The following is a 15,143-nucleotide window of genomic DNA, read 5'->3' on the forward strand; positions in this document are numbered from 1 at the left end:
ATGTTGTCAGTTTTGCTTTTGTATTAGCTAACTTTAAAGCGCATAGAAAAAAATGTAGTCTTTCCATTTGAATGGAGATAATGAATGAATGAGACCACCTCTTTTGGTCAGACTAAACTTTGGTCCGTTGGTAGGTGTGTGAAAGCGCCCTAAGACTATAATGGTTGTGTAACAAACTATAACTTTTCCCGTTCTATCATTGATAAAACTAACTTTTCAATTTGGCTGCTACAATATGAATTTGTGCTTTAATGGGAAAGGCTGGTTTCCAGGCATTATTGTTTGAAGTCTATTTTAAACAAAACACTGAAAAAAAGCAATAGATTTCTAATTTGACATATGTTGTCTCTCTAGCAATGTTTAAAAGGTTATATTCATTTTGAAAAACCAAATAACTTGATACAATTTGCATTTTGAACAAATGCATTTTCTTTCTCTCTTGTGTGCTCAGCGCCTCCTGTAGGCCCTGCGTTTGGCAATGTTAACACGTCTGTATCGGAGGATGGTGCGGCCATCAGTTGGGAATACTTTGGACACCATAAGAATGTATTTGTGGAATATATTGTAGAAAACAGTAAGGCTTCACTTTGTATTTACAGTCTCCACACTTATGCCTCAATCAAAGTGATTAGAAGAGCGCGTTACCTCCGCCAAGGCCCAACGTTTCGCAATTTAAATTCACAGCATCGGCTAAATAATACAAATTCATAAATATCAGCCTCCTAGGCATGCCTGATTAATTTCATCAAGATATGTGAATTATTCCCTTTGAAATTGGTGAAGATGTCAAAAAGACAAGATGTAATATGTTCTTTCTTGGCTGATGTCCCATCCTTCCAGCAAGTTTTTATGCAATTCTGCTGACAATCTCTCTATGATAACGAAAGTGATAACAAATTCCTGAATCAGCTTCTTTGTTTGGATCCAGCCTATAATAACACTTCCTTGTTGACCCATATTCCATTCTTAAAGCTTTATGGCAATCTGATAAATAGTTTTTGCATAATCCTGCTGAAAATCAAACAAGCAGACGAACAGGGCGAAATCGTAACCTCCTTGGCGGAGGCAAGAATGATTTATCCTTCAAAATTACCAGACGGGAAATTGTAATTCAAATAACATGTTCTTTTTTCCCTGAATTTCACTCTTCCCCAACCGACACTCCACTTCTAGGTAAAGATGACTGGGAAAAGGAGTTGGTAAACAGTTCACACTCTCATATGATAAAGGGTTTAAAGCCCGGGACGTCCTATAGGGTGCGTGTGGTCGCTAGAGACCCGGCTGACCCGACGGTCCACAGCACAGACGAGGTGTTGGTTACGGTTCCAGGTGAGGCGGCATGCCTCAGGATGGATCGTCATTGTGCTAAATTATTATTTTAATTTGTTTTGCCTGACTGTCATCACAATAATAAATTACGGCGTGAAAGGTGGCATCCAGTTGTGATCCATGTCGCTTAAAGTCATCACTAAAAAGTCCATTCATTTTACTGTTGTGTCTTTTTTCTTTTTCTCTTTTTTTGCTACGTCTTCAGTGCCTGATCGATCATTGCAGATTAACCCATTTTAAAATTCCATTTCAGTGTTTACAGCCTCTGTTAATCTCAGCATGAAGAAAAACAGACTCCACCACTTAACCAGCCTGGATGTCAGTTTGACCGGGCAGTTGCACTCACAATGTTCGTGTCTTTGTCTCTTTCCTTGCCCGTGCAGCCGTGCCCAGCCGACAGGTCGACATCGCCACCCAGGGCTGGTTTATCGGACTCATGTGTGCCATCGCCCTCCTCATCTTGGTCCTCCTCATTGTGTGCTTCATCAAGAGGAACAAAGGTGGAAAATATCCAGGTAACGCTCATATCAGTATGAACTGTAAATTCAAGCCTTTTTTGACCTGGATGTGTGAGAAGAAAGAGAAAATAAACTGTTGTTTACAGTGAAAGAGAAAGAAGACGCTCACCAAGACCCTGAGATACAACCTATGAAGGAGGACGATGGGACATTTGGAGAATACAGGTGAGAGAGAAAACCGCAGCATTCTTCCATCGTAGAAGTGGATTAAAGTAGTAGAGTTCAATCAGGAGAGACATGAGAGAAAGTGATGATGTCCACATGGTTGAAACACCCTGATGTGCATCTGTTACAACTATGGCAGCTGAGAAGGCTTTTCCGGGTGTAGTTGTGGAAGAAATCTCGGAGGTAGAGGACATGGCTTGAATGCGTGCGGAACACTTAAAAATTTGCTTAATGTAGGTCTGTCATGGCAAAGAAATAAGTTCAGATAAAGCTCATTGAATTAAATAACCCAATTGTAAAATACTTGAACATGTATTCTTACATCTTCCATTGATGCAGCAGCAACTGCCAACTTTCAAATCCATAGTGTACACTGCCTTTTTGATACAGTGAGGTTTATATACACATCGCTGCTGATTTGGAAACACGTCTGCAACATCCACCAAATAAGAGAAAACACGTCATTACAAAAAAACTTTGCAAAACACTTCAAGATTTACCCCAGATTCATAGTTTGATGGCTAAAGCTGATTGGTTGACTGTAACATCCAGCTTGGCCTGAAGAATCAATGGATCATAGAGAGTCCTCCTGGTTGAACTTGCACCCTGAGTAAGAGTAATTGTCCCTTTCCTTCATTCACTATGTCCTGCAAGAACATTTGTATGTAGAACAATTGACCAGGCCGCAGAGACACAATCCCCAACAGACTCCATTACCAAACACTCCTTGGAGGCAAGGCCAAATCCACACCATTCTGTGCTGATCCTTAATAATCACCAACTCACATTGTAAACAATCCAATCTAATCAACAATAACATGTCACATATAACAAGTAATCGCATCTCTTTAACTCTATCCTGTCTTAATGCAGGTTGAAGGAAACTTTCATTAAGTTTTTCGTATTTCATCACATTTAAATAGTTCAATTGCTGTGGTGTATTTGTATTTTTTTTATACTTTTCGAGCTATTAATATTAGAGCCCGGCCAAGGCCCAACACTTTATTTGGATCCGTGCCAAATTGCACACATTCATAGGTCAGCTACACATGGCAGATTTATTCCATCAAGATCCATGAATTATTCTGAGAAATCCAGAAAAGGTTATCAGACAAGTAGTTTGTGTAATCTTGCTCACAAACCAACATTAAACGTATAGGGTGAAAACGTTCTTGGCAGAGGTAACAATTAAGAAAACATTTATGTTTCCATTTTCAAAACTGTAAATCAGTGTGCTTATTTTCCTAATTTAAGTTCTGTATCTTATTTGTATGTAGTGGTCAATGGGATTTGATGATATCCTTACGAATACAATTTTTCAATTTTTATATATATTGGCAATATATCGTTATTGACTTTTTTTACTCTAAAATTATATATTGGTCGGGCTCTCATTAATATGAATTTCATTGCGCTATTATGTATGCATGCTATCCATATATAATTGTGCACTCATTGTCTGTGTCTATGAAAAGCTTTTTGCTCATAAATTGCTTTTCATGTGTCCCTCCATTTTTATCTTTTGTGTTTTTTGGGGTTTAGGTCAATGGAGAGGTAAGACGAGATGCCCTAAAACAAGCATGCAATTCACGTAACTTTCTTAAACGAGAGATATGAATGTAACTATGGTTCTATGAATGCTAGATGACCACCAGGCAGCGGTGCTTTTGCATTGGATATCTCCGTCTTGCATTGTGTATGGGCCGCACATCTGTTTTGACAGAGGTTCAACGGTCTTACAGGCCTGATAGCAAACACAGCAGCTCTGTCGCTCCCTCCGGCACCTTGGATAAACCTGGCGTACTGAATGCTGACAGATAGGAGTGGGCGTGCGGCCCACTTCACCATATGGCCACAGGTGACTTTGTTGGTCGAACTACTCGACCTGCACGTTTGCGAGGTGGATACATCCAGTGCGAAAGCACCGCTGTCAGGAAGAACTCAAGTAGAGCATCTTTTTGTGCCTATAAAGCAAGGAGTGTGCACATTAACATATCTGGGTACTGTGTCATGTTATCATTAAAACAAATAAATTACATATAACTATAATCGATCCCCCCCCCCCCCCTTGCGGCTTTCTTCATTTAATCTCTTAATCATTTCATCACCGTTTCTTTTAAATGCAAAGAGTTGAACTGTGCTGTATGATCCTGACTGTAGAGCTTGCATACTGGATAACTGAGTAGATGAGTAACACAGGATTGAAATGGTTCCAGTTGCATTTTTGATGACTGCATGTAACCTTAGAGCAAGTGAAGTACTGCAAAGGACTGAGCGGTTCACGTTTGCAAAATCTCTTGAGCAGTGGTCACTAACCCTGAATCCCTCAACCTCAGCACCCGGGCTTCCACAACTACAGCACTAACACTGTAGTCATACACGCAGGCTGTGTAGCTGAGCTGCTCCACTGTTCTCTACCGTGAAGTATAATCTGCCAGGCTAATCTTTGTCATTGTGCCTCATGAGAAACCTTCCATTAGCAGAGGGAGCATTGAGTGCTTGGCTACATTTTTGTTCATTTGCTTTGCACCTGAGCAAAACTGCAAAAGAAGTCGTAAAACCTTCTGCTAGCTCTTCGCTTGGGACAGTATGTGTAGCAGCGTACAGTTGTGCAGTGGAAAGCAAAATTGCTAATGCTTAAATGAGGCCATGTCTACACTACTGCAGATATTTTACTCTGTCTACATGAGAACACAAAAATGACTGCTCAAACAAGCATCCCAGGCCAGTAGATGATAAAGTCATCTACTGGAACTCAAGAGGAACAAGTTTGTTATTCAAAATATCTGCATTTGCTCGGACAGGGTGTAAGAGGTTACTGACCACTGCAGAACAAACACACCAAAAATTAATAACAACCCTCATTCCGACCTTTTCTCCTACCCCTTTTCTAGTGACACAGAGGACCACAAGCCGCTGAAGGGCAGCCGGACGCCGTCCAACGGGACGGTGCGCCGTGACGAGAGCGACGACAGCCTGGTGGACTACGGGGAGGGCGGGGACGGACAGTTCAACGAGGACGGCTCCTTCATCGGCCAATACAGCGGCAAGAAAGAGAAAGACACGCACGAAGGCAACGAGAGCTCAGAGGCACCTTCGCCCGTCAACGCCATGAACTCGTTTGTCTAAGGGAGGGGCCCCCTCCTGATTGCGACAGTTGCTGCTGCCGCTCCTGGTCACCCTGGCAAATGTAACCATCCCTGTGGGGACAGGTGCTAAGGTGACGGTGGTGGTGGAATTTTTACAATGCTGACCCGCCCTCATCTCCACACCTGAAAATCCCTGTCACACTGTGACATCCTCCGATCAACACACACTCAGCAGAGACCAACACCACATCCCCAATGACCACTGGAGGTCGGCATGAAGCGAAGGGATGTGAGGAAAACAAGAAGAAGAGGAGGAGAGAGAGGAAGCAATATGGAAAAGCAGAAGGAATGTACAAGAAAGATAATTACCACTCAGACTGAGCAGGAGTGTGGCCAAGTGTGTGTGTGTGCGTGTGGTAGTGCCATTTAATCTCCTTTACAAACACACTTAACTTGATAAATCCAAATATATATATTTAATCAAATTTGCCACAGACAGGAAAATATGCATCGACTCACATTCACCAACATGCATGTCAGCATTTTTACCTCGTCCTGTCACTTGATGCACTTGTTGACTCTGTATAAAGATAAACGGCATGACTGCTCCCTTAAAGTGAAGCCAAAGTGTCTCGATCGCCATCTGGTGGCCGGCTGCAGAATATGTCATAAACCCCGCCTCCTCCACGTTCGTGGATGGGACATGAGCAAAACAAAAAATTTGAAGTACACGTCAAATACATTTTTCTCATACATTTTTCTCTCCTTTTAGGTAGTTCTTATCACACTGATGTTTGTCCAAGCGCTCATTTTGAGTTATTTTATGCTATAAAAGACTGACTCGCAAAAAGTTTGTGCGCGTGGATCAGTGGGACCTTGCGACCTAAGGTCCATTCCGTAATCCTAAATCGGGATATCCAGGTTTCACTTCTGGATTATGGGAGGAGGCGGAGATGAGTAATATACAGTTGAAGGTGCAAACCTACTAGTGACAGGATTTTCTTTTTCAGTCAGAAAGTGTTAATGGCATCTGATATACAGAGAACTACTGGCAGCGGTGTATTTGTGGACACTACATCTCGCAGTAGAAGCTAGAATGTCTTTTTGAGACGGATGAAATGTTTGTACATATGTAATTGAATAAGAAAAAAAGGTATATTTCGAGGTCAGGGACTTCCATTTGCAGTCATCGGAAAGCTGCTGTAGAAACACTTTGAACTCAGAGTCGGGTCACTCCTCACACCAGCCAGCCAAAACTCTCACACCGATTTGACCTTTTTATCCTCGGGATTGCACTTTCTGCTTTTCTTCTCACCAAACCTACGTTTCCTGTTAGCCAGCTCTAATGGAACAACAGCGCAGGTGCAGTTTATTCAGTATCGTCAAGTGCTTCCACCCCTGAATCCTGGCCACTGTGCAAACCTGGGTTTAAGGCAATCACGGTATTGTCCAAAGCTGTTGTCCCCCGCTTTGTCTCCGATAGCATCTCTTCTACCATATCTGATACATGCACTGGCAGAAAAAAGAGAAAAAGCTTATTGCATGTTGAGGTTCACTGAGAGTACACATGGTAGTTTCCAAGTATTTAGATGTTGATGATCAAGAACCTGTTAGCATGGTTTCTAGTGCCTTTGTAGAGAACAATGACTTGGATCCATAGCTATACCCCTCTTCATGCACAGTCCATGAATGCAACACATCGAAAAATACCACCCCACTTTACTGAGATGGCAGTTGCAGAGTATTCGAAGCGCTCACCGAAAGTAAGCTCCACATTATTAAGGCTAATTTATGTTCAACCTTAGATACAGATACGGACAGAGCTTTCTGTTCCCCGTAAATTTTGTCCATATTTGTGCACGTCTTCTGAAAGCTTATGGAGACGGAGGAAACAGACAAATTGGAAGCCGTCGGGTGTCTAGCCAGTAGTTCAAGCGAGATGGCCATAGGACATCAGGAAGGTTGTGGAGTGCATATCTTGCACACCCTTCACCTGATTGTCTTCGCATTTGGCATGTCTATTGTAAATTGCCCATGGAAGTGAAGTTCAGGGTTACCGCGCAATTCTTTTTCTTTTCACCGTAGCGGACTGAGACAGAAGGGTTGACCTCCGTCATGGCAACAACGTTCACAGAATCAGCATATTGTAAAACTGTTTGACGACAACTCTGTAATGAAGAGGAACTATTCTGAAGTAGACTCTGGAGCATTAACACAGGACAAGCTAGAAGGCAGATTTAGAGCGGGCACCGCACTAGTGTCATCAACGATACTACTTCACCAAGGCCCAGGTACAAACTCTCTTAAGAGGTACATTATCGCAACCTCCTCCACCATTGCCATCTTTTCTTGTTGGAAACTCTTGCCTCTGGGCTGCCCTCTAGTGGCTGTATTGCTTTAACAACCATGCCAACGTAAAGGACGCATGGAAGTAGGCCTACGTAGGCAGTGATGGCTACATCTCTTCTTGTATGTAAAGGCAGCATAAGTAAGCCTTAAAGGAATATTAAATTTAAAGCCCTTTATTTTGAGCAGTATAGCCTCTTTGAGTCATATTATGGGGTCCAGGGTTCCTAAACAGAGCTAAAACTGATCTAACGGAAGAATTATTGACAACATCTTTTTTCACAGGTACTTCTGAGGAACCATTTTCAACTAAAGGTTGTTATGGTCTCGTTGACAATCATGTTAGCCAGCATTTGTCCGCCCATTTGTGAAGCGCCCAACTCATACTTATAATGAAGAATTAAAGACTGAGCAAATGTGCCGAATATTAAAACGCAGGCAGCCTGAGGTCACATCACGGACGCCGAATGAGAGGCCATCACGCATTAATTTCAAACATTCTCCTTTCAAACCCAGTCACCTTAAGAAGGATGTGCAGCTGTGCTCAGCACCACTGCCAGCGCACTCACCAGGTAACTGCCAATGGGAACCAGACTCAACTTTCTGGTACAGACTACTATAAAAAAAAATGGGACTCACTGTCACTGGTTGCACTTAGAGAAGAAGGGGTTGGGAAAATGAATTAATGATAACTGAATGTGGAAACAAGTGTATCTGTTTATGTGAATGAAAATATTGCTTGTTTCACTTCAAATGGTAGACACACTGGTGACTTTGGTTTATGCATTTAACCTTATATCTGTGTATGTCGTCACGATCCGAGCGCAGCACTCAGTGAGTTTTATATTACTGTAAAAGAACGAAGCTTGTGTGTGAATGTTTGGGTGAGCGAGTGTGTTTGTGTGTGTGTGTGTGCAGCACATGCATGCTACTATGTTAAAGCGTGCGTCATTATAATATTGATTTCTCATTCCATGAATAATTCTGACACGAGACGAGCAGTCTGTGCCCACTCAACAGGAGACACAAGACTCCCCTGCCCCCTGAGAACACTTCCATGTCTTCATTTTATCATAACTTGCATCAAGTTTTTTGGTTGCAACGTGTCAGCTTTCCACATGTAGATATTTTTGTTGTATTCTGTGAAAAATGGCTTGAATTGAGCATAGATGTGTTGATGTCAGAGGTGAGAGCTTGGCCTCATGCATTAGGGATAAGGGAGGGTGAGAAATGGTTTAGTGTGACATGAGACCATGCACTTACAGTTTTCACTCTTTTTCTTTCTTTTTATTTGCCGTGAAATTTTACTATTTATTTCTTATTTTTAAACTTGTCAGGTGAATTTGCTCATTGTTTAGCTGTTCAGGTATCAAAAGGAAATTATTTAACTTGTGACTGAGCTCTCGTGACACCTGTCCCGTTTCTGTCTCTGACCGTTCATGCACCTTTTCTGTATTATTATTTTTTTTTATATAAAAAAAGAAAAAAAGGCACACACTTAGACAGGATTTATCATTTCAAACTAATTCCTGCATCTAATTTAGGACAACATCCAGTGTGTGAAAGCGGAATGTTGGAAAGCTGTCGTCTTAAATAAGACGTCTCCTGAAACTGACACATCCTTTGTTAAGAGTGTACAAAAAAAACACAAGTGTAATTTGGAGCATTCTGAGCCGGCATGGACAGATAATCATACTGACACAACAGGGTGTGAATAGTGACTGAACATGCAGTAGGATATACAGTATATGATATGGTATAATATGACATTCTGGTTAATGTTGAAGCTACATGAAAAGCATGAAAGGCTGTTAAAATGGTTTACTCTACAGTATAATATTGCAAAATATTTTGTATTTTAAATGAAGTAAAAAAAAAAAGAAATAAATGTTGGTTTCAGGATTTCAAACCGGGCCCTGTTTTCCTTCATGACCGTGCAAGCAGTGCTACATGCTAGTGTGTAACTCCAAGTTGTGTATTTAATGAGGATGATGTATATATGTCTGAGAGAGATCTCAAAGCAGATTGACTGCAAAGCAAAAGCATGGTGTTCCTTTTGTTGCTTCAATGCTGTACTTACAGAGCTTTTCAAGTTTATAAGTTGTGAGCCTGGGTCTGCAATGTATGAAAAACATCCGGTGAACTTATTTATAAGCCACACAAAAAAGAGAACATCCAGTTTCCTTTATTGAAAATATTGACTTGAAAATTGGAGGAAAAAATACATTACAGATAAACCAGGTGGGATGATCGAAAAGTTGTCTAACTTCACTCCACACCATAGACTGTTTATAAAAATATATGAACACAATGTCCAGCACATAAACAATAAAAGTGAAACTATAGAAGCCCCGTTTGAAGTTACTCTGAAAATTATAATTAACCTGTATTATTCACTATATGGAAAGGGGAGATAATATGGAGACCGTTAAATGCATTTCATCTAATATTTCAGTTTGCTACAGATCTTTGTAGTGAGGCTTCAGGGTTCTATGGTATGTAGTATATAATTTTGTTTTCAGCCTAAAAGTTGACAGGAGGTAGCTAAGCCAGCGGACATTAGTACCGACCGTCCGTCAACACACCTCATAGGGAGATATCAGCGACTTTAGGCTAAATACTCTGTGTAAAAGAACTTGTTTCGAGTTAAATTTGAACGTCGGTCCTTGTGGACACTTGGATGACACCACATGAGCAGTATTGAGGCATGTTATGTCTTTTTGTGTCTTTTATCCCTTTCAACGGCTCTTTAGTCTAGAATGAGTTAGACTCTACCACCTGACAATAAAGTCCGAAGAAGGACTCACCATTGATTTCAATTGTATTGGATTGTGTTGCTACAATGTTTACACCCCTTCAACTCCAAAAATGTTTTGTGTACTCAAGCAGGTCACCAACTTCTCCATCGGAATAGTGAATTTAAATTTTTCAGTGAACTATCCCTTTAACATTACATAAATAAACAAGAAGTAGTTTGAACAACTGATCTGAATCAGCTGCTCAACTCACTCCCAGAAGCACTGATAACAGAGAAACCAGCTCTCAAAGGTAACCCTCAAAGACCGAACTGAAGACAATTATGCAATTGTACTTTGATCTTTTGAAATGATTCTTCTTTGTTCACTTTATTGTCAGATGGTAGAGTCTTACTCATTATAGACTAAAGAGCCGTTGAAAGGGATAAAACTTCAAAGAGAATTGGCTAAAGTGTCTAGAGCGGCTTCTGATACAAACCGAACAAATAGTTGCCACCAGCCAATAAACCAAACTAAGAATCTGAAGAAGCACAGCTTGTATCACTACACAGGACTCTGTTTGATCATTATAACAAGTTGACAGTACAGCAATGTCCGCAAGGTTCAGTGGTATACACAAGTACATGAATGAAACAATGTTTTTCTGGCGTAAAAATCGAAGTCCCCGGCGGTTCAAGAACAACACAACGCCTCGCGAGGACGGCAATATAAGAGAGTCGGGACAAAGCAGAGATCATCAACATGCCATGCTGGATGGCCAAATGCAGGACTTGCAGAATGAGTATACGCAGCTGAAAGACATGGATTTGAACCAAAGGCAACTCCAGGCTAAAATAGTCTTGGAGGAGAAAAAAAGGAAGGCTGAAAGTGAAAGGGAAATCCTAATCCAAAGAAACGATTTGCTCCTTAAACAACTTATGGCGCTACGAATGCAAGAACGAGTTCAAAAATCTATTGAGGATGAATATAAATCACTGAAAAGAGAAAACGAAGCTCTGAGCTGTGAAAATGATAGGCTGGCTGAAAAGGCTTGGCTCCTCCATCATAGACTCTTGCATGGTAAGATTGACAAAAAACTCAAAGAGGCATTCAGGGAAAAAAGTGCTCTCAGGTCGGACGTCACCACCATCCGACACGGGATTCAAGTTTTGACCCAAAAAATAAACGATGATCTAAGGATAAGGGCCGACTATGAAGCCCTAAAAGCTGAGAGTATGTCCATGACCCATACGCATTTCCAACTTCAACGCACATATGTTAAAAAGAGAGAAGACTATGCACTTTTGGAAAATGCCCTCCATGCTTATAATATTCTTCAAGATAATGTTGCTGCCACTGCCACCAATGTCACCAGCCTCACAGAGGAAATCCAGGAGCTTGAGAACAAGATCAGAGAGGCAAAGGTTACGAGGGATGACTATGAGCGACTAGCAGGCCACAAAGAGCACTCTCCATCAGAATATGATTCTCCAGGACAAAATTCAAGAGCTTCGCAAGGACCTTCAACATTTCGAAGGTGTGAAGGTTAGACATGAAGCCATCAGAGCAGAGAAAGACGAGGCAAGTCAAAAAAACTCTGTCCTCACAAGAAAAGTACATGGACTAACCCACAAGCTTACAAAAGAGTTGGGCTAAGGGCAAAGAAACGTAACCTGCAACAATTCAAGTGGGGAGAGATGGAGGTAACTGTCCTGCCAAAAGGGTATGAAGAATGGTCCAAGAAGAGACAAGCTGGATTCACACCTGGATCAATACAAGACCCGTTTGACCTGACTATGCTGAAGGTAGTCGCCGAGATCTAGTGTAGCTTCGTTACTCCTGCCTGTAATCTAACTTCTTACTGCTATATTTTTGTTTTTTAACTGCTTGTAATTGTTTTGACATGATAAATTGCACCTCCTGGCTCCTTTTTTGCTGTCCTCACTGTGCTCATTTCATGTTGCACTTGTTTGTAAGGAAATGCCATTCCTTATTGTTGTTTTTTTTATGATTGTTTTTGCTTCAGATTTACAAAATTAAAGTTCTATGACCTCTTTGTGATTTAGTGCTTGATAAAGCCACCCTTTTTTTGTCCTGTGCTCCTATGTGTCCTGGTATTAACATAAGAGAGATCACCACAATATTAACATTTTGAAATCCATAGTCTAAAATACCTCATGAACTAAATCTTTCCTACTATTAGATGACAATGAATGTAATGACAATAATGTCAACACACCAAACTTCCCATCAGTGTATCAGTCTGTTGGTTGGTCAAATACTTTAATCTAGATAGATGTACTGTAGTGGTCCCAAACTGGGAAATTTCTCTTACAACAGCAAGAAAACATGCACATAAAATCGGTGGGGAACCACATTACAAATAAACCAGGTGGGATGATCACAACGTTTTCTAATTTAGCTCCGCACCATATACTGTTTATAAAAAGCTCTGCACAAAAAGTCCAGCACACAAACAATAAAAGTGATGGTATAGTAGACCTGTTGAAGGAGGACTCACTAATGTAAAGAAATTCTGAGTTAGGGCTCTGGAGCATATATAAAACAGCAGTTACTTTATTAAAAAAATTATAATAAACCTGTATTATTCACATTATGGAAAGGGGAGATAATATGGAGACCGTTAAATGCATTTCATCTAATATTCAGAAATCTGTTTGACACAGATCTTCATAGTGAGGCTTCAGGGTTCTATGGTATGTAGTATATAATTTTGTTTTCAGCATAAAGTCCACAGGAGGTGGCTAAGCCAGCGGACATCAGTTCCGATCGTCCGTGAACAAACCTCGTAGGGAGATATCAGCGACTTTAAGCTAAAACTTGGATGACTGCACATGATCAGTATGGAGGCATGTTATGTTATTTTCAGTTTTATTATGTCTGAAGAAGGACTCACCATTGATTTCAATTGTATTGGATGTGCTGCAACAATGTTTGCACCCCTTCAACTCCAAAAGTGTTAAGGGTACTCAAGCAGTTCACCCACCTCTCCATCGGCATAGTGGTTAGAAGATAATGAGTGCATTTTCATTTTTCAGTGAACTATCCCTTTTACACCACATATGTCAAAGAAGTAATTCATTCAACTGATCTGAATCAGCTGTTTGTGCTCAACTCATTCCCAGAAGCCCTGATAACAGAGAAACCAGATCTCAAAGGTACCTCTCAAAGACAGCACTGAAGACACTTAAGCAATTTGCTTTGATCTTCTTTGTTTACTTTATTGTCAGGTGGTAGAGTCTAACTCATTCTAGACTAAAGAGCCGTTGAAAGGGATAAAACTTCAAAGAGAATTGGCTAAAGTGTCTAGAGCGGCTTTCTGATACAAACTGAACAAATAGGAAGAAGAAGACACATTCAACCTGTTATTGCACCTTGATGTTGTTGTATATCACTTCAAAGGACTCTGTTTGATCATTATAACAAGTTGACAGTACAGCAATGCCCGCAACGTTCAGTGGTATACACAAGTACATGAATGAAACAATGTTTTTCTGGCGTAAAAATAGAAGTCCCCGGGGGTTCAAGAACAACACAACGCCTCCCGAGGACGGCAATATAAGAGAGGCGGGACTAAGCAGAGATCATCAACATGTAATGTTTGATGGCCAAATGCAGGACTTGCAGAATGAGTATACGCAGCTGAAAAAGGACAGACAAAAAGACATGGATTTGAACCATGACCTGATATATCAAGTGGCCAGGTTGCAAAGGCAAGTCCAGGCTGAAATCGTCTTGGAGGAGAAAAAAAGGAAGGCTGAAAGTGAAAGGGAAATCTTAATCCGAAGAAACGATTGTCTCCTTAAACAACTTATGGCGCTACGAATGCAAGAACGTTTTCAAAACTCTATGGAGGATGAATATAAATCACTGAAAAGAGAAAACGCAGCTCTGAGCTGTGAAAAGTATAGGCTTACTGACGAGGCTTGGCTCCTCCATTTGACGCTCTTGCATAGTAAGATTGACATGAATTTCAATGATGCAGTCAGGGAAAACGGTGCTCTCAGGTCGAACATCACCACCATCCGACACAGGATTCAAGTTTTGACCCAAAAAATTGACGATGCTCCAAGGATAAGGGCCGACTATGAAGCACTTAAAGCTGAGCATATTTCCATGACCCGCACGCGTTTCCAACTTCAACGCACATATTTTAAAAAGAGAGAAGAATATGCACATTTGGAAAATGTGCTTGATGCTTATAAATATGCTTCAAGATAATGTTGCTGCCACTGCCACCAATGTCCGCAGCCTCACAAAGGAAATCCAGGAGCTTGAGAACAAGATCAGAGAGGCAAAGGTTACGAGGGATGACTATGAGCGACTAGCAGGCCACAAAGAGCACTCTCCATCAGAATATGATTCTCCAGGACAAAATTCAAGAGCTTCGCAAGGACCTTCAACATTTCGAAGGCCGTCTTCGACAAACAACTTTACTCCGCCTAGTGTTCTGGCGGGGAATTGCTTTGCAGACCGCGCAACCCTTAGAGAAGCATAAATTAAAACGAGTCCTTCAACACAGCTGCGTTAAAAGCCGCAGACGCAGTTGCAGAAGCATGCGCCGGCCTTTAGACATGAAGCCATCAGAGCAGAGAGAGACGAGGCAAGTCAAAAAAAACTCTGTCCTCACAAAAAAGTTCATTGACTAACCCACAAGCTTACAAAAGATAACCTGCAACAGCTCAAGTTGGGAAAGATGGAGGTAACTGTCCTGCCAAAAGGGTATGAAAACTGGGCCAAGAAGAGACAAGCTTGATTCAGACCTGGACCAATCCAAGACCTGTTTGACCTGACTATGCTAAAGGAAGTTGCAGAGATATAGTAGCTTCTTTACTCCCTCCGGTAATCTAACTTTTAACTGCTATATCTTTCTTTTTTCAACTGCTTATAATTTTTTTAAGCACGTTAAAATGTCACTTTCTGGCTCCTTTTTGTTGTCC

The 15,143-nt window shown here is 41.1% G+C and overlaps 1 protein-coding gene across 5 annotated transcripts in view; it reads left to right on the forward strand.

Moving 5' to 3' along the window:
• Positions 1 to 9,356, forward strand: part of nrcama (neuronal cell adhesion molecule a) — a 52,785-nt gene extending 43,429 nt beyond the window's left edge. For 4 of the 5 annotated variants that reach the window (XM_053414911.1, XM_053414914.1, XM_053414912.1 and 1 more), the window contains 3 exons: positions 1,713 to 1,844; positions 1,934 to 2,012; positions 4,907 to 9,356. In XM_053414911.1, the coding sequence (XP_053270886.1) occupies positions 1,713 to 1,844; positions 1,934 to 2,012; positions 4,907 to 5,141 (446 nt within the window). In that variant the 3' untranslated portion in view covers positions 5,142 to 9,356. Of the gene's footprint in view, positions 1 to 451; positions 575 to 1,173; positions 1,330 to 1,712; positions 1,845 to 1,933; positions 2,013 to 4,906 lie in introns of all 5 variants that reach the window. The other variant, XM_053414915.1, reaches the window with a different exon arrangement.
• Positions 9,357 to 15,143: the final 5,787 nt, after the last annotated feature.

Source organism: Pleuronectes platessa, chromosome 22 (assembly GCF_947347685.1).
Source record: "Pleuronectes platessa chromosome 22, fPlePla1.1, whole genome shotgun sequence".
Taxonomy (NCBI): domain Eukaryota; kingdom Metazoa; phylum Chordata; class Actinopteri; order Pleuronectiformes; family Pleuronectidae; genus Pleuronectes; species Pleuronectes platessa.